Raw genomic sequence first — 17658 nt, 5'->3', positions numbered from 1 at the left:
CAGAGCTGTTTAGAGCAGTATAAACCAGGGTCAGCACCTTGAATTGGGCTCTGTAGTGAATGAGCAGCCGGCGCAAACCTTTCAAGACCAATGCTCTATGCTCTTCTTGGAAGTAAGTCCCATTGCATTTGGTGGGGCTTACTCCCAGGAAAGAGGGCTTAGGATTGCTGCCTTGAACTGTATTGGTCGGCTAGCGCCGCAACCCCAGAGTCGGCCACGACTGGACCTAATGGTCAGGGGTCCCTTTACCTTTACCTTTTTAAGCCCTAGCCAGCCTGACAGCGGCTGTGGCGGCTCCTCCGTGAGGCTGCCCAGCATAGCAGTTTGGGAAGTTCACCAGGCTCAGAAAGCACCAGCAGCCAGTTCGTTAAACAGGACTTCTCAACCTGATGGCACGGTTTGCCAGTCCTTGGAAGATCAGCCCCAGCTTCTGACCACAACTGAATGTGCTGGTTTATTTATTTATTTATTTCAACCGGACGCCCTTAAATGCAGGAAGGCCCCCCCCCTCACTCCCTGCCAGTTCCTTTTCTGGGGTCCTTCTTGGGGTTCCCCCTCTGGCTGGATGGAAGCCACTGCAGACGGGCCCCAGGCACACGCAGCCGCCAGTCTCTCTTAGGCATCCGTTAAACCTTCAGTTGCCAAGCCCTGGGCAGCACGGAACCTCGATTGTTCTTTCAAGGACCATCCAAATGGCTATCTTGTTGTAATTGATTGTTTCGTTCATTGTTAGCCGGCTTGAGCGGGGCTGGGGACCAAAGACAAGATATATATTTTACTCTCTTTTTTTTTTGTATTTTATTTGCGATATTTTTAGGATGTTCTAAAGCACTTAGAGATTTTGGAAACCTGAATCTTATATGTCTATTTTGTATGTGACACATTTCTTTTACAGATGTAATTTTACTGTTTTTCGTACGCTGCACACTACTGGAATATATTTTTTCCTTAATGCTGATGGGGTAAAAACTTTTGCAAAGAAAGTATAAATTGCCTAAATGAATAATACATTTTAAATGAATAAAATGAATCAGAGTCAGACTTTACCTACTGGGTTGTCTTTAATTCATCATGTCCCACATAAAATGGAGAATACACATCTCAGGGTAGAGAGGTGGATCTTCAGCATTTGCCAAAAGCTGTATATTAACGCATTTCTCTGGGGAGGGACTTACACAACTTGGGGGCTGCCACAGAGAAGGCCCTCTTAGGCAGCCACCACCCCGGACTTCTGTGGGAGCTGGAACTGTCAAGACAGCCCCTTCTTCTGATTTCTAATACCCAAAAGTGTCTGAAGGAGGCAGCTCTTTAGGTATTTGAGGCCCGAATCATTTAGGGCTTTAAGCCCCTTGAACTGGGCCCAGAAACAAACTGGTAGCCAGTGGAGCTGTTTTGGAGGGGGGGTGTTAATGGGAGTTCTGAAAGCATCCCAGCCGGTGATTTGGCCGCTGCAATTGAGACCAGCTGAACTTCCCCAGTCTGCCAGAAAAGCCCTTTTGTCCTTCCTCTGTTGCGGACTCTGGCTGCAAACCACCACAGTTAGCAGTACCATCCCTTGAGGCCAATGGCCTTGATCATCTGACACAGATTTGCAGTCCCTAAACTTTAAGAGCACAGGGCAAACACTCCGGGGCAGCATTTCCCCAACTTCTTCCTGCCAGGGGAATGTTCAGCACCTAATGAAGGTGTTAACGGAGAAATCTGAGGGCTTCCTTGGACAAAAAATAAGGAAACCAGCCAGGAAGACCAGAGCAAAACAGCAGCCAGTAGGCTTGGTCTTCATTGGACACTGTCGCGACAGGACTCCCACCTGTCACAAGGTGAAACAAAATGGAAGCCCCAAACGAAAGAGCCCCCAAACTTTTATTAGCTGCTAATCCCCATGTTACCCCTCCCCCAAACTACATCACGGTTACATCAGGAAAGGGGAGGCCTGGTGGCCGTAATCTGAGCATCCTGGACCCTGCCCCATGGTTCTCTTTGCCCTCCACCAAACACCCATCAAGTGTAACAAAAGAGATCTTTACATTTCCCTGTTACCCAGCCAAGTTCATCCCACCCTTTTGTCTTCATCTGGGTTTATTATTTCTGGAATGCCTACCTGTCTGGCACTCAGGTATCAGAATGCCAGGGATTATTACTCAGGCAGAGGGGCTGCTGAGCAGCTGAACTCACGTGTCTATATGAAGTTTTCCCAGTGAGCCAGTACAGAGATACATTTATCAGTGAATTCTTACATTTGGTATCGTGCAGCAGAGGCCCTTTGAATATATAGGAAGAAACTGTGATAAAGTGTTTTGTGGGGACAAATCACAAAAGTCACAAAGGTGATTGTGCTGATTCTGGTAGTGGGCTGCATGTGCATGATATCTGCTGGAGGGGCAACCCCCCCCCCCAACCTATACATAAATTCCTGCAACAGAGGGAAAGGAAGATCTCCCAGGGTGGGAAAAGAAAGGGAAGCTCCCAGGTGAGAGCCAGAAGGGATCACCTTTCACTGTGTGGCACAAGATCTACCTGTGAAAGAGGACTTTGCATACTTTCTACTGTCTTTAGATGATGGTGGCGGTGGTGGTGATTCTAATGTACTAGGAAAAGTTTTAATACCAGCTTATTTTTTTTTTAAAAGGAACGTGCAGCACCGAACCGGTTAGCAGGACCCAGTGATGCTCTCTGTTCTGCCAGAGACTCCATCCTTTTCACTCCACCCTGATTTTCCTGAGGCTGTGGAGCTCTGGAAAGCCTTTGTGCCAAACAGACGCCCCTCTGTCTGAGGCCGCAGGAAGAGGGGTGGGGAGCTGCGTCACGGACAAACTCGGGACCAGAGGGCAACTCAGGGCTCTTGAAAGCAGACGTCCTCTTGCAAGCTCTGTGGGGTGCCTCTGGGCCGAGGGTGACCCACCAGGGATGTGTTTACTGCTAAGGCAGGCAGGGCTGGAGCGCATAGCTGTCAACTTTCAGATTTGAAAATGAGGGATCAGCAGCCTCCCCTGTACCGGGGACAGTCCACGGGATATCTAACAATCCGGGATAGCAGCGGGAAATGGCGCTGGAATAAGGGAATTTCCCGCAAAAAAAAGGGAAGGTTGACAGCTATGGGAGCGTGGCCACTGCCCTTGTGCTGTTGTGTCTTCTGCTGCAAATCCACACCATGATCATCTCCTGCCCAGAAACCCATGTCCCCACTGTGGAAAGACGTGTGGATCCAGAATTGGCCTCCACAGTCACTTACGGACTCCCTGTTAAGACCGTGTTTATGGAAGACCATCTTACTCGGCTACAAAGGAAAGAAGAAGGCATGCCTAAGACCATCATCAGAGCCCTGCTGGATCAGGCCAATGGCCCATCTAGTCCAGCACCCTGTTCTCACAATGGCTGAATGAGCAGTTGCCTGTAGGAAACCTGCAAGCTCAGGATTCGAGCACAAGAGCAACGCTCCCCTCCTGTGGTTTCCAACAAGCGGGATTCTGAACCATCTCTGCCTCCAACGGACTACTACCCAGTGTGGCCAGTAGCCACGTACAGTCTCACCCTCCATGAATTTGTCTAAGCCCCTTTTGAAGCCTGTGGCAGGGAGTTCCATAGTCGAATCATGTGCTGCCCTGAATATTCCCGCATTCATCTTCCTGGGATGTTAGGAGAGAGGGAAGGGAACTTTCCCCTGTCCACTGCCTCCGGGCCATGCATCACTTTCTAACCTCCTGCCTCTTCTCCAAGCCAAGGAGCCCCCAAGGCTGCAACCTTTCCCTGCCCGCCACGCCCCCCCCCCGGAAGGCAGGGTGTGACATCTACAAGCTGACAGATGTGCCAGATCTGTGGTGGAAGGAGGAAGCCCATCATGTGCTCCTTCTACTCAGCTCTGCTCGGCTCAGTGGAGCAGGGAGCCCCAGGGGCCAGGAGGAGAAGGAGGAGGAGGAGCCTCCCTTGAGCAGGTAGGAGGTCAGCCTGGGGGGTGCTGGGGGGTCTGGATGGACACTGCAGGTGGTAGCAGCGAGGGGAGGGAGAGACTTGGGGTAAATGCGGGGGCAATCTGGCAGCCTCGGTGCCCCTTCTGTTTGGGGAGGGTTGTTTTAGCCCTCCTCACCTGCCGGAGAGCCTCTCCACCTTTTCCTCCTCCAGCCCCCCAGAAGTTAAATTTCTACAAAATGCAGTTTTGCAATGTTCCCTTCTTTAGCCATTCCCTGTAATGATTGATTCAGCATTCTTGAGTCAGGAGCTGGGGAAAAGGTTATGGATAGTTTACTTAGACTCACGGCTTCAGAAGGCAAGCGCAACAAACAGATGGAGCCAGGATGGCGCCTTCCCTGAACCACAGAATTGCAGAGTTGGAAGGGACACCCCCCCCCGGGGTCATCTAGCCCAACCCCCCCTCAATGGTTCCATGGAATTCAGGGTGAAGCTCTGGTTTCAGAGCAAAGGAGTTCCAAGTCCACAAAGGCATCCCCATTTTAATCTACCTGGTTGGGGGGACAGAGACACAAGGTGGTTGGGTTTATTAGCGGCATGAGTCAGGATTGCTCTTTAAGGTAAAGGGACCCCTGACCATTAGGTCCAGTCGTGACCGACTCTGGGGTTGCGGCACTCATCTCGCTTTACTGGCCAAGGGAGCCGGTATACAGCTTCCGGGTCATGTGGCCAGCAGGACTAAGCCGCTTCTGGCGAACCAGAGCAGCGCACGGAAACGCCGTTTACCTTCCTGCCAGAGTGGTACCTATTTATCTACTTGCACTTTGACGTGCTTTCGAACTGCTAGGTGGGCAGGAGCAGGGACCGAGCAACGGGAGCTCACCCCGTTGCGGGGATTTGAATCGCCGACCTTCTGATCGGCAAGTCCTTGGCTCTGTGGTTTAACCCACAGCGCCACCCGCGTCCCTGTTGCTCTTCAGCCATACCTTAACTCCCAGGCGGAGGGGTGCTGGGTATTAACCTGACGGCAATTTCCCTGCCTGGAGAAATCATGGGCTCCCACCAAATGGGGTTGGGGCCCTCAGCTGTCACTCACTGCCAGGGGGAAATAATCTGTGCCATTCCCCACCAGCACTTTGCTGTGTGTGTGTGGTTTTTTTGTGTCTACATCTGTTTTCATAGAATCTTAGAGTTGGAAGGGACCCCAAAGGCCATCTAGCCCCACCCCCTGCGATGCAGGAATCTCATTTCTCTGTTCATTTTTCCGTCACAGTTGTGAGGAAGCTGTTGAGAAAAACTGAAATTGAAAATTCAAAACAAAACGCTTCAGCGATGCAATTGAACTCCCCATCCATCCCTGAAGTCAATGGGGCTTGCCTTTCATTAGGGAAACAGCCCAAAGGCTGCTAATGGGTCTACTCTATGCAGACAGTAATGTCCTGGACTGGGACTGGGGTGTGTAGGGGGGCAGCAAATGGCATCTTCTACCTTTTAAAGAAAGTGAGGTAAGACAGTGGAAAACAGGAGTACCTGGCGTGGTCCACAGGGTCACAAAGAGTCGGACACGACTAAACAACAAGGTAAGAAAGAAGAATTAGAAAAGGTGAGAGCAGCAGTGGCAGATCTTCATATCCAAGAAACTAGGAGGCAGCTCCTGGGGCATCAACAGGTGGTGTGTTTTTTTTGGGGGGGGTCAGAACTACTTCTGTCCTTGCTGCCTGCCTCTTTGTCCACCCCCAAATCCTTCCCCCCCAAAAAATTATTCATTTTATAATACAACTAAACAACACAAACAGAAAAACAAACAATGCAAGCAAATTCTTGTCTTATCCTTATTTTTTTTAATCATTGTTAGGTGAGCTTCCCCAAGTCCCCCCTATCTGATTTTCATCCCACCCCCAAATCCTACCTATGTTTCCTCCTCCCTCAAGGTTCCCCCATAGCTTCCGTCTCTGCCCCAGATTGCAGCAGGCCCCCTTTTGCAGAGTGCAACAATTCTGCTCTTTGGGAGGGGGAAGGACAGTTTAAAATGAGGCCCTGATGTGGAAAAAGTGGCAGGACTTTGCCCCTTCTTGGCCAAGTCCAAAGACTGTGTCTGCAAGAGGAGGAGGAAGAGACGCTGCCTGAGAGCTCGATGGAGAGGAGGTTAAAGCCTAATTTTCTGCCAGGCTCCACAAGCACGGTGCCCCTTTGCCCTTTTGCCTGTGGCCGACCCAGAACAGGGAGAGTCCTGCCCAAGAGCAGGAGAGATGGGAGGTATGGATATTGTCCCTGGACATAACCAGTCTCCGAAACTCGCTTCAGTGCACATTTAAACATGCATCTCCCTAATTCACACTTTTCAAACAATCAGGGAATCAAAACACATCTAGCTTTCGAAATCTGCATTTCTCTGAATTTTGCAGTGCAGTTCACTAGCCACATAATATGTGCAAAAATGCATATATCGGGGAGAAGTGTCAATAATGACGTACATGCTAATGAAAGCAGCATAATTTTAGGGGAAATTGTGTAATTCGGGCAATGTTGCATACTAATATGCCCATTAGGAGAAATTTCTACTAGAAAGCTGGTGAATTTTCATGAGGACCATAGCTGTCAATCTTCCCCTTTTTGTGGGAAATTCCCTTATTCCAGCGCCGTTTCCCGCTGCTTTCCCGGATTGTTAGCTATCCCATAGACTGTCCCCGGGACAGGGGAGGCTGCTGATCCCTTATTTTCAAATCTGAAAGTTGACAGCTATGATGAGGACCTTTTAAAGAAATTGAAAACTGATGTGGAAATGTGGAGAAAGGAACTCAAGGGTGGAAAAGCAAGAAACCAAGAGAAACTGAAGTTGGCAGATTCGCCTCTTCCTGCCCCCCCCCCCAGCATCACCTTGGGGAATTTGCTCCCCAGACCCTGAAAGGCTTCTTTCTGCTGGAGGAGACAGACGGATGGATTCTACCTGGGTAGCAGCCGGAGCAAGCCTGACCCACAGACACTCTCTGCTTGCTTCTTGGCATAATATCACAGGGAGATTCACCTGCAGCACAGGCTCTTCCGACACCCCTGCTTTGTGTCACCCAGAAGGAGAGCCTGAGAAAAAAGCAGGCAGACGAGTCAGAGCAACAGAAGAGGTGCAAACAGCAGCAACAAGGATCGGGACCGTCAGTGGTCACAAGGCCAACACGAGTCAGCTGTGTGATGTTGGAGGGAGGGAAAACTCAGGGGAGAATCGTCTTGGGGGGTGGACCCAGGAGAGGCCTGCTGTTGCCCGCAGCTCCTGCCTGGGGGCTCCCCTTAGAGCAGGGATCGTCACCCTGTTCAGACCCACTTTTAACCCAAACATTCATTGGGGAGCTGCTTCTTAATCCTAATCTGCATGGTGGTCGTGCTCCTGTTGAGTTTGGCCTCCACACGCTAGTGGGCCCCGACCCACAGTGACATGGGGGGCATCTCATTCTCTGCTGGGCCAGATGTGCCCCCTTTGGCCTGATCCAGCTGTTGCAGCTGGGCTTCTCTGATGCTCCCCAAGACCACTTCCAGACCCATTTATCCGGATGTGGCTGGTGGTCTGTTGAGCGCCTGGTCTGATTTATTAGCAGGGAGTTGAGCTGGCCTTGGCACAAGCAAGGGGGCATTTTCTTCTTCCTTTGTTGCGTAAAACTGCCAAAGGAACTTTAACCATGCAACCAGATTCAGCTGAGATGGACTTGAATCCCAACCCAGACTAGTCTGGAAGGACCACAAATATTTGAAACCCTTTGCCTGAATGGCTCCCGGAAGCAGCCCCCACCCCCAACACCTGCAACTGTTAAGCCTGCAGCCCAAACCCACCTCTCAAAAACTGTGGCGGACTGGCAAAGGGAGACACCTGGTGGCTTGCCTACCAGAAAAGGCCAGGCATTCACTCAGGCCCCAGGGAATCTCAGGGCATTAACCACATTAACTGTGCAGTTAACCTGTGGAACTCCCTGCCACAGGAGGGAGTGATGGCCACCAGTTTGAATGGCTTTAAAAGAGGATGAGACAAATTCATGGAGGAGGAAGAGAGGGCTATTGATGGCTCCTAGTCAGGATGGCTCTGCCCTGCCTTCACAGTCGAAAGTAGCAGTGCTTGCTGGAAAATACAGGAGGGGAAGGGCTCTTGTGCTGGGTCCTGTTTCCCTCTGGGGCATCTGTTGGCCCCCGTGAGAACCAGGTGGGCCCCTGGCCTGATCCATGAGCCTCTCCTTATGCTCCCCACCCAAAAAAATTTTCATTTTATAACACAAATAAACAACACAAACAGAAAAAAAAACCCAATACAAACAAATTATTGTCTTATCCTTATTTTTTCTAAATATTGTTAGGTGGGCTTCCCCAAGTCCCCCCTATCTGATTTTCATCTGATTTTCATTTTACCTCATCTTTAGCAATTTACATATATCATAATTTTTAACAATTTTTTTTTAAAATCATGCTTACTTTTACCATAAAAATCTTCACATTTTATCACTTACAAATAATACTATTTTAAAATACCCTATCTTCTGCTTCTAACCCTACAGCCAATATCCACTTCCAAAGCTATTCTAAGATTTATATATTAACATATTTTTTAAAATATTCCTTAAACTTCTTCCAATCTTCTTCCACTGTCTCTTCTCTCTGGTCTTGGAGTCTCCCGGTCAGTTCGGCAAGTTCCATATAGTCCATCATCTTCATCTGCCATTCCTGGATAGTTTGTAAATCTTGTTTCTTCCAATTCTTCGCTAATAATATTGTCACAGCTGATTGTGGCATACAGAAAAAAGTAACATCCTTTTTGGGGATTTCACCCCCCCACTATACCAAGTAAAAAGGCTTCTTAATAAATGTGTTTTTCAACACTTTCTTCAGTTCTTTATAAATCCTTTCCCAGAAGTCTTTTACCTTGGGGCACGTCCACCACATGTGGTAAAAGGGTCCTTCTTTCCCCTCACATTTCCAGCATTTATTATCATGAGGATGATACATTTTTGCTAATTTCACTGGCGTTAAGTACCATCTGTCCTTATGCTCTTCTTAATCTGCTGCCTCCTTTTACTCTTCCAGAAGCGGCCAGCAACCGCCAACCCACCCACCCCCTGACCCTCCCGCCACAGCAATGAGCTTGGTGGTGCACGCCCTGGTCTGCCTGCTGGGCACCGGCTCTTGGGTGGCCATCAACGGCATGTGGGTGGAGCTGCCCCTCATCGTGCCCAGCGCCCCGGAGGGCTGGTTCCTGCCGTCCTGCCTGACCGTCATCACCCAGCTGGCCAACGTGGGGCCCCTGGCCGTCACCCTGGCGCACCGATTCCTCCCAGGGCAGCTCAGCGAAGTGGGTGTCATCTACGCCATCCTCTCTCTCGGCTGCCTGGCCTGCCTACTGCTGGCATTCTTCTGGGGGGAGACCAGCGTGGTGGGCGGCTCCCCCCGGAGCGTGGCCCTGCTCAGCCTCTTCTTCCTCCTGGCCCTGGTGGACTGCACCTCCTCCGTCACCTTCCTGCCCTACATGCAGAGGCTGCGGGCGCCCTACCTCAGCACATACTTCGTGGGCGAGGGGCTGAGCGGCCTCCTGCCAGGGCTGGTGGCGCTGGGCCAGGGGGTGGGCACGCTCCGCTGCGTCAACGGGAGCCAGCAGGGCAACAGCACGGGCCTGCGGGCAGAGTACCAGCCAGCCCGCTTCTCCGCCACCGCCTTCTTCCTCTTCCTCTGTGCCATGACGGCCTCTTGCCTGGCTTCTTTCCTCCTCCTCAACCACCTGCCAGCCGCCAGGCGGGAGCAGGCCAAGGAAAAGTACCGGGTGCGAGTCCAGATGGAGGTGGCGGGCGGCGGGCGGGCCACAGTGGAGGAGCGGCCCAGGCTCAGCGACCCCGCGGGCAGCCTCTTCGGATCCGGAACCTACTCCTGGCCCCAGGTAGCCTACATCTTTGGGCTGCTGGGCTGGGTGAATGCCCTGACCAACGGCGTCCTCCCTGCGGTGCAGTCCTACTCCTGCCTGCCCTATGGAAACACCACGTACCACCTCTCTGCCACGCTGGCTGCCTTGGCCAACCCCCTGGCCTGCCTCCTGGGAATGTACCTGCCCAGCAGGTGAGTGGGCTGCTGGGAAGGGGGGCAGGAGGCACACGGCCCTTGGCTGGGGACAGTTCACAATATGTGCAGGCGGTCTGGCTGAGTCAGGGCTTGCGCTGTCAATGGAGGGGCGTGGGGCAGACCTCCAGGATTTCCTAGAATTGAAAGGGACCCCAGGAGTCATCTACCTGTAGTCCAACCCCCCCCCTTCAGTGCAGGAATTGCAGCCAAAGAATCCCTTATCCAGAAGCCACCCAACTTCTCCAACAACCTTCTGAGGGAGTCCATTCCACTGTATAATAATAATAATAATAATAATAATAATAATAATAATAATGTATTATTTATACCCTGCCCATCTGGCTGGGTTTCCCCAGCCATTCTGGGCGGCTTCCAACACAATATTAAAATACAGTAATGCCTCAAACATTAAAAGCTTCCCTAAACAGGGCTGCCTTCAGATGTTCTCTAAAAGTCTGGTAGTTATTTTTCTCTTTGACATCTGGTGGGAGGGCGTTCCACAGGGCAGACACCACCACCGAGAAGGACCTCTGCCTGGTTCCCTGTAGCTTTGCTTCTCGCAATGAGGGAACCGCCAGAAGGCCCTCGGCGCTGGACCTCAGCGTCCGGGCAGAATGATGGGGGTGGAGATGCTCCTTCAGGTATACTGGACCGAGGCCGTTTAGGGCTTTCAAGGTCAGCACCAACACTTTGAATTGCGCTCGGAAACGTACTGGGTTTCTTATGGTCAGAAAGTTCTTCCTGACATTTAGTCAGAATCTCCTCCCTTGTGATTTGACTGTGTCAGTTTGGGTCCTCTCCTCTGGAGCAGCAGAAAACAAGCTGGCCCCATCTTTGGAGTGGAAGCCCTTTAGTGGCTTTGAAGGTGGCTCTCAGGTCACCTCTCTCGCCCTTCCATCTTCTCTTCATGCCCTTTGCATGCCCCCTTGGGGTCTGTGGGGACGGAAGATGTTTTTCAACAAGAAATGTAACCAATAACGGAGCTGGCCCATCAAGGGTGGCTGGCATTAAGGCAGCGTGCCCAGGTGGGCTCCAGCACCAAATCCCTCAATCATCCCGATTTGAGCAGGAAACCCTGGAAATACAGAAGCCATCTCAGGTCCCAAATGGACCTCAGGATGTCCTGTTTTTTGGTCCCATGTTCTTGTGGGAGCCGGCTGACTCATGCAAGAACATGAGACCAAAAAAGAGCACTTCTGTTTTGATCAGAGGGGGGTTGGAGGGAATGCCTGAGCTGGGATCCTGAGCCATTTCTCTCCCCCTCCCCGACTTCTTCTCCCTCCCCCCCCCCAGATCCTTGATGCTCATGGGAGTCTTGTCCCTTGCGGGATCCCTGTTTGCTTGCTACATCATGGCCATGGCGGTGCTCAGCCCTTGCCCTCTCCTGCTGCATGGATCCCATGGAGTCGTCCTCATTGTAAGTATGAGTGGGGGGGGGCAGGATAAGGCCCTTGCACCCTTCCTCCCACTTCAGCTTCCTCAGGAACTCTGGAGGCAACGCCTTCCACCACCGTCTCCCAAATCGGATGCCAAGCTGCCAGACCATGGAATACACACACACACACACACACACGCACGGATGTCAGCCCTGCCCACCAGTCCAGCATCAGCAAGCAAGCAAGTACAGCAAGGGCCAGGAAAGTGGGCAGGGGGAGAGAAACCCACACCTCTCGCTTATAATGGGACATCTAAACAGATGAGACGTGGGTGGCGCTGTGGTCTAAACCACAGAGCCTAGGACTTGCCGATCAGAAGGCCGGCGGTTCAAATCCCTGCGACGGAATGAGCTCCTGTTGCTCGGTCCCTGCTCCTGCCCACCTGGCAGTTCGAAAGCACGTCAAAGTGCAAGTAGATAAATAGGTACCGCTCTGGCAGGAAGGTAAACGGCGTTTCCGTGCGCTGCTCTGGTTCGCCAGAAGTGGCTTAGTCCTGCTGGCCACATGACCTGGAAGATGTACGCCGGCTCCCTCAGCCAATAAAGCGAGATGAGCGCCGCAACCCCAGAGTCGGCCACGACTAGACCTAATGGTCAGGGGTCGCTTTACCTTTTTATCCTTCTTTTTTATTACTTTCAGGACAGCAATAAGAATTATAAAACCAACATACAGTGGTATCTTGGTTCTCAAACTTAATCTGTTCCAGAAGTCCATTCCAAAACCAAAGCGTTCCAAACCCAAGGCGCACTTTCTCATAGAAAGTAATGCAAAATGGATTAATTCGTTCCAGGCTGTTAAAAACAACCCCTAAAACAGCAATTGAACATGAATTTTACTATCTAACGAGACCATTGATCCATAAAATGAAAGCAATAAACAATGTACTGCAGTCACACAATCAATCAGTAGCTGAACTGGGTTCCACACAGTCACAAGAACAAAAAAAACAGAGCCACAAAAACACAAAATAATGAGCTAAAACAAACAGACCTCAGCGTAATACTCAAAACGGAAGTGTAATGCTCAAAATGGAGCATGTTCAGCTTCTGAAAAAAGTTCATAAACCGGAACACTTCCTTCCGGGTTTGCAGTGCTTGGATTCCAAGATGTTTGAGTACCAAGGTACCACTGTATTAAGGAAAATATTTTAGCCAGCTGAACCGGCAGAAGGCTTAGGTTGGCAGACATATCTAATGGGCTCCCATTTAACTCAGTATTGCCTGCATGAACTGACAGCTGTGGATCTCTGGGGTCTCCGTCAGGGAGCCCTTGTTAAGAAAGGAAGCAGCAGGATCAGTGGTGATCCAGGTGAGGGTTGAAGAGGCCAGGAGGGTGAAGAGGTCCTCGCCTGAGAGTCCAGGGTGTCACAACCAAAAAGGCCCTCCCTCCAGGCACTACCAGGCACATGACCTCATTGGGTGAGGGGCACCCAGGGAAAGACCCCTGGCAGCTGCTTTGGAGGCGGGCAGTTTCATGTAAGAAAAGGCAGCGCTTGATATCATGGACTCTGAACGGAGCCAGCGCCCTCTTCTCCCCAGTGTGGACTGTCAGAGCCCCTACGGATCAGTCATACACATGAACTAACACCTGAAGGTGTCCCAATGTCAGGGTGCTTCAATGAACCTGCATTTGGTGGCCTGGAGACCCTGTGCCTTCACCCACTGCTCATCGATGGGGCACCCAGAGGCCCTTGGCCACCCCCTGCTGATGCTTGACTTCCTTTTCAGATCCTGTGCTGGGTGCTCTTCGTCGGCCTTCTCTCCTACGTCAAGCTGATGATCGGGGTGGTCTTGCGGGATGAGGGGCACAGCGCCCTGGTCTGGTGCGGGGCGATGGTGCAGCTGGGCTCCATGGTGGGGGCCCTCCTCATGTTCCCCTTGGTCAACGTCTACAACCTCTTCCACTCCGGAGACCCTTGCAACACCAGCTGCCCTGTCTAGAGGGGTCTCAGAGGCCCACGACTTTGTGAACTAAGGATGGTCGCGCAATCTCGACAACCCAGAGGGAACTTGGAACCCAGTGCCTAGAACCCTGCACAGCTGCATCAGATCGGGTGGACACAGTGCTTGGTACCTGGGGAGATGCTACAACTGCACCCACCCCCCTAATGGTTGCAATTGCTGTGTGGAAATGTGCTTGCGCAAGTGTCACGGGCACAGATGGTGCATCGTTTGCAGTTCATGGCAAATGGCAGCAAGAGCTGTCCCGGCTGAGCCAACTCATGCGCAAGAGCAGAGAAATGAAGGTCTCCCCTGGGCAGCTGGACCAGCTGCTGCTGCTGCTGCCTCATTCTAGGCCAGAGAGGCTACTTTCCTTGCCCTGACACCAGACAGGACATGGGGACCAAGCATTCCTGAACTACAGGTCGTCTCTATCGCTTGTGCAAATCTGTGAATTACATTTTCACTGTGTTTTATTTTCCCAATTTGTTGGAGGCTCTGCTGTTCTAACATACCACTTGGACTGAAAACGACTAAGCACCCATCTGCAAAAGCTGACCCCCAAACCCTTCGGGTCCAACGTGGGTTCAGATAACTCATCACCCTGTTTGCATGTCATGGGCAGCCCCACCTGATGGTTTAGCATCAATGCACCTTTCTGGGCTGTATCTTTCCTCCTCACTCACACTAGGAGGAAACAAACCACGGTCCCTGCGATGGCCTTACGCTTGGATCAGGAACTGTCCTTTGTTTTGCAACAGCAAACCACAGTCTGCAACGCTATGGATTCTGGTTTGTTTGGAAAGAAACATGCGGGTCACGCTAAGCCAGAGGAGGTGGTTTGTTGCATGAACCAGGGAGAGCAAAAGTAGTGAGATTAATTTATGCACACTAAGCAAAGGTTTCTGGCAGGGGTGGGGCACCTGTGTTGCCCCCCTTATATTGTTGGACTCCCATCAGCCTCAGCAGGCATGGCCAATGGTCAGGGGGTGGGAGTGCTGGTCCAGCAACATCTGGATGTGTGGACATGGGCTTCTCAGTGCCTCTGTTGGCAAAGCAGCAACTTCTCCAACTGCTCAGAATCCCAAAGCTATTATTCCCCCTCCCCTTTTAATTTCCAAGGCATTGCAGATACCGCTTTGAAACAAATCAACATCACGTTTTCTTTTGAAATAAAGAGCAGAAGGCTGACAGTTTAGACAAGGTGTCCCAGTCTTGCCTGCCTTCGTTTTCATACCAAAGGCAAGTTGTTTTTCTTACCCATCTTAACTGATGGTTCTGTTTCTTCTCCCCGCTGTTCAGCATTCACACCCCGTGGCATTAAGGTCACATCCGTAACCATTTCTCTATTATTTCTAATAGTAATAATAATAATAATCCTATATGTTAGGAGGAAGCAAAATAGGATTCGGCTGAATCTCATAACCTCAGACCCATGACTTGGTGCCACTCAAAATAGTCCTGTGCTACCAGCAGGGCAGGAGTGCCTGGCCTGCTCTGGCCCAGGGGGCCACGAAGAGACAGACACGACTAAACGACAACAACAACCAACATGGTGTCGACCCAAACAACTCCCAGGGACTTACATCATGCACATAAAGAAAAACATACCATTTTCCTGGAAAATACAACCCATGGGGTACCTGACATGGGGTAGCAAAAGAGATTCCCTGTGCTCAGGGCCAGATTGAGGTCTGATGAGGCCCTAAGCCTCTGAAGGTAATGGGGCCCTTTATATGTTCAGCTGTCCTTTGTCAACAACAAATTGTCATTGTTTTTTGTGTTCTGCAGGCTAGCAGGTGGGGCCCATGACTTACATCATAGGAGCCTACACAACACAAAACACTGTTGCTGTATGTAGGTTTTATTTTTATTTTTTTATCTTATATTTTGGAAATATACATCCAGGTTTTTTCCCTTTATTTTTTTGGGGGGGGGCCCAAGAGAGTGGGACCCTAGGCTATAGCTTGTTTAGCTTATACATAAATCTGGCACTGCCTGTGCTGTATTTAGCAGAAGCTGCAGATCGAAAGAGATCTGAAATTCAATTTCCTCCAGAAATGTAGAGCCCAGCCATGATCTGCAGTGCTGCACGGAGCTCCCAGGGGGCAGCAGAACCCCCCAAAAGACACAGCCAGGCACCCAGAAAGATGTGTGCAGGGGGGTGGGCACATTCCAGGCAGCAGGACTCAAGAGAGAAGGGAGGCAGCGTCGCTGGCAAGAGCGCTGAGTGTGCCCATTGTCCTGTGTGGGCTGTGCCACCCGCCCTCTAGAAATGACCCCCTCATGCCTTCCATAATCACTGGAATTAAAAGGGGGGGGTGGACTGGGAGGCACAGCCTCCTTCTGCCTCTCCGTGGCAGCGGTTCGCAGGTGGTTGGGTTTAATTTCATGCTGTGAAAACTCCACCTGAGGACCAGCGCTCTCACCTGGCGACGCCAGCAGATCCAAGCGCAGCAACAGCGCTCAGTTCACAGGAAGCTGTGCAAAGGGACTGCGCTTGTTTCCCGAGAGCCTGAAATCCCACAAGGACAGCGCAAAGTCTTGGGCACTTTGAAAACTTCCAAGTCCTCTCTGGCATAAGGATGGCAGCAGGGAGTGGGCCGTAGTCCACCAACGCTGCCGCCACCATATGTGTTAGCCTTCAAGGTCTCACAAAGACTCTTTGCTCTAGCAAAGGCTAACATGGTTTTGCTCCCCCTCAAGAAACTGGGTTCACACCTGCCTGTGCTGAGCCTGGCAGGCACCCCTCTTTCTTCTTCTTTGGCAATCCTTCGTAGCTGAGCAAGATTGTCTTCCATAAACGCGGTTTTAACAGTGAGTACGTAAGTGACTGTGGAGGCCAATTCTGGATCCACACATCCTTCCACAGTGGGGACATTGGTTCCCAGGCGGGAGTTGATCACAGTGAGGGCTTGCCGAGCGTGCCTTCCTCTTAGCACGTTTCTCCCTTGTGTTCTGAGTTCGAGTGTCTTCAAAGCCCTTGACACCTTTGGTAAAGGCTGTTCTCCAACTGGAGCGCTCGCAGGCCAGTGTTTCCCATTTGTCAATGTTTATACCACATTTCTTTAGATTTGCCTTGAGACAGTCCTTAAACCTCTTTTGTTGACCACCAGCATTACGCTTTCCATTTTTAAGGTTGGAAAGGAGTAGTTGCTTTGGAAGATGATCATCAGGCATCTGCACAACATGACCAGTCCAACAAAGTTGATGTTGAAGAATCATTGCTATGACACTGGTGATCTTTGCTTCTTCCAGTACACTGATATTAGTTCGCCTGTCTTCCCCAGTGATGTGTAACAATTTTCAGAGACACCATTGATGGAATCTTTTGAGGAATTGGAGATGGCGTTTATAAGTAGCTCATGTTTCACAAGCATACAGTAAGGTTGGTAGTACAATAGTTTTTTTTCTGGATGTTGCGTGATAGGCCAAGCTTTTCGTAAGCTTCTGCAAAGATATTTAGGATGGTTTGGAGGTCATCCTCTGAGCGTGCGCACACTACGTTGCCATGACGGAAGCTATGGTAACCTTGCCCTTTGCCTTCAGCCTGCTCTGATGTGAGGCACCCCTCACCCCAATCCAGGTGGGGCATTCCCTACCCCCATGTTGGAGGGGTCCCCTTGGTGGTTTTGCAGGAACCAATTCCCAAAACCTTGCAACATTGAAATATGAGCTTTGGACTCTCTGCTTCCCATAGGCAACCTGCGTGCAGATGGATTGTGTGAACAGTCCCTCCCACTTTCCTCCCCTTGAGTTGAGGTCCAGAGAAGCCCCTTCCTCTGCCTTTGGGTCCAGGCGGGGGGGTCACGCAAGCAGCCGCTGCTGCCGGTCCACTCCCGTCTGGGCCAGAGCACTGGAGGCGACTCCACGGCTGGCTGGCAAGCTGGCCTGTCATTATGAGGATGTCGGCTGCGGCTCTGCCTCCTGAGCCCCCCTGAGCCCCACACTCTCGGGAGGCCCCAGAGCCCAATCGCCCTCTGCAATCTCCTGAGCCACCCCTCCTGGAGACCCTTTCATCTGGGAACAAAAGCGCATTGAGCCCGGAGCAAAGAGCCCCTTGTTCTGCCAGGCCCAGGGAGGTGGGGGGAAGAATGCCAGGAGGGAGGGGCTGCCGCCCTTCGCAGACATCCAGGCTACACCTGCCTGCTCAGGAGATTAAAAGCCCCCCCTTCCCGACCCCTGGGGGGCATCCGTGGCCTACCTGGGCGCAAAGAGGGGGAGCCAATTACACAACTGCTTAGAGCAGAAAGGTTTCAGGAGGGAGTTTGTTGTGGATCTCCAACCTGGCGCCC

General features: G+C 51.4%; 1 protein-coding gene across 1 annotated transcript in view; it reads left to right on the top strand.

The window, feature by feature from the left end:
- Positions 1-14566, top strand: part of SLC52A2 (solute carrier family 52 member 2) — a 28437-nt gene extending 13871 nt beyond the window's left edge. The window contains exons 10-13 of the mRNA XM_083749555.1: positions 3639-3932; positions 8965-9984; positions 11281-11404; positions 13151-14566. Coding sequence (XP_083605681.1) covers positions 3639-3932; positions 8965-9984; positions 11281-11404; positions 13151-13363 — 1651 coding nt within the window. The 3' untranslated portion in view covers positions 13364-14566. The remainder of the gene's footprint in view (positions 1-3638; positions 3933-8964; positions 9985-11280; positions 11405-13150) is intronic.
- Positions 14567-17658: the final 3092 nt, after the last annotated feature.

This window comes from Podarcis gaigeae (assembly GCF_964106915.1).
Source record: "Podarcis gaigeae genome assembly, chromosome: 7".
In the NCBI taxonomy this organism is placed as follows: Eukaryota; Metazoa; Chordata; class Lepidosauria; order Squamata; family Lacertidae; genus Podarcis; species Podarcis gaigeae.
Note: the sequence above shows the minus strand (reverse complement) of the source record. Positions and strands in the feature narration are given on the sequence as shown.